Consider the following 1953-nt stretch of genomic DNA (forward strand, 5'->3'; position numbering starts at 1 on the left):
AAAAAAAAAAAAAAATTTTATATTATTCCAATAATGTAATTTTTTTTTTGAAAAAAATAAAGAATATAATAAATTTTTTATTAAAAAAAAAAAAAAAAAAAAAAAAAAGTTACCATTTTCTGTGTAAAAATATATATAATGTAATATATATATAATCTATAAAATGAATGAATTTAGGAAATAAAAATAAATACATAGGTACATACATATATATATTTATATATATGTAGTACTATTCAATATATTGTTATATTAATAAGATATATATATTTATTATTTTATTTATTATTGTTCATTTTAAATATATATAAATATAAATAAATATATATATTATATATATATATATATATATATATATATATATTTGTAACCAATATGTTACTATTTAAATAACGCGTTGATAAATATTTAGAATTATTAGTAAGAATACATAAACATTTGTATAGAATATTTTTAATGAGTAACTATGGCTTTAATTTATTCCAGTGATAAAAAAGATGATGATATTATTAAGGTAGAAAAGAAATATGAGAGTTTCTTGAAGGAATGGAATTTAAATAAGATGATAAATAGTAAAGACTTGTGTTTAGAATTTGATGTTTTTTTTTTTGATTGTGATGGAGTTTTATGGCATGGAAATGAATTAATAAAAGGTTCTATTGAAGTAATAAATTATTTATTGAGAGAAGGGAAAAAAGTATATTTTATTACGAATAATTCTACAAAATCGCGAGCTAGCTTTTTAGAAAAATTTCATAAGTTAGGTTTTACAAATGTAAAAAGAGAACATATTATATGTACAGCATATGCTGTTACAAAATATTTATACGATAAAGAAGAATATAGATTAAGAAAAAAAAAAATTTATGTTATTGGAGAAAAAGGAATATGTGACGAATTAGATGCATCTAATCTTGATTGGTTAGGAGGTTCTAATGATAATGATAAAAAAATTATTTTAAAAGATGATTTAGAAATTATTGTAGATAAAAATATAGGAGCAGTAGTTGTAGGTATAGACTTTAATATTAATTATTATAAAATTCAGTATGCTCAATTATGTATTAACGAATTAAATGCTGAATTCATAGCTACTAATAAAGATGCTACGGGTAATTTTACATCTAAACAAAAATGGGCAGGTACCGGTGCCATTGTATCAAGTATTGAAGCTGTGTCTTTAAAAAAACCATTAGTTGTAGGTAAACCTAATGTATATATGATAGAAAATGTTTTAAAAGATTTGAATATTCATCATTCCAAAGTTGTTATGATTGGAGATAGATTAGAAACAGATATACATTTTGCAAAAAATTGTAATATTAAATCAATATTAGTTTCAACAGGAGTAACGAATGCAAATATTTACTTGAACCATAATAGTCTTAACATTCACCCTGATTATTTTATGAAATCCATATCGGAATTATTATAAAATATATATATATATATATTATAAAGTTCATATATTGTTAATGGTTAATTTTTTTTTTTTTTTCTTTTTTTTTTTTTATATCATGTTATTCCTTTTGTAGCTTTGATTTTTATGTTTATGTATTATAAAATAAATAAATGAACTATTATAAAAAAACAATACGTCTTTGTTATTATATTTGTGTACTCTCAACATTTGTAGATGCTATCATTTTCTCTTCTTCAATTAATTGTTTTAAGGTATCATTTAATTCGTTAAGAGATTTCGTTAGCTTCATATTTTCATTTCTCAAAAATTCATTTTCTTCTTTTAATTCGTTCATAGGCAAATCTAAGAAGGAAGGAAAAAAAAAAATAATAAACAAAATAAAACATAAAACATAAAACATAAAACATAAAACATAAAACATAAAAAATAAAAAATTAAATGAAATAATTATACATATGTATATATATATATATATATATATATATATATATATATATATATGTATTTTTTTTTTTTTTTTTTTTTTTTTT

General features: G+C 19.0%; 2 protein-coding genes across 2 annotated transcripts in view; one reads left to right on the forward strand and one right to left on the reverse strand.

The window, feature by feature from the left end:
• Positions 1–466: 466 nt before the first annotated feature.
• Positions 467–1435, forward strand: PRSY57_0712300 (4-nitrophenylphosphatase; the record flags this gene model as incomplete). Its single annotated transcript, XM_012906777.2, has 1 exon — positions 467–1435. The coding sequence occupies one exon, from the start codon at positions 467–469 to the stop codon at positions 1433–1435; it is 969 nt and encodes a 322-aa protein (XP_012762231.2).
• Positions 1436–1607: 172 nt separating this feature from the next.
• PRSY57_0712400 (hypothetical protein) overlaps positions 1608–1953 on the reverse strand; it is a gene marked incomplete at both ends in the record, with an annotated part of 1019 nt that continues 673 nt past the window's right edge. The window contains one exon of the mRNA XM_012906778.1: positions 1608–1765. Within this exon, the coding sequence (XP_012762232.1) occupies positions 1608–1765 (158 nt within the window). The remainder of the gene's footprint in view (positions 1766–1953) is intronic.

The sequence above is a fragment of the Plasmodium reichenowi genome, chromosome 7, assembly GCF_001601855.1.
Source record: "Plasmodium reichenowi strain SY57 chromosome 7, whole genome shotgun sequence".
NCBI classification, from domain to species: domain Eukaryota; phylum Apicomplexa; class Aconoidasida; order Haemosporida; family Plasmodiidae; genus Plasmodium; species Plasmodium reichenowi.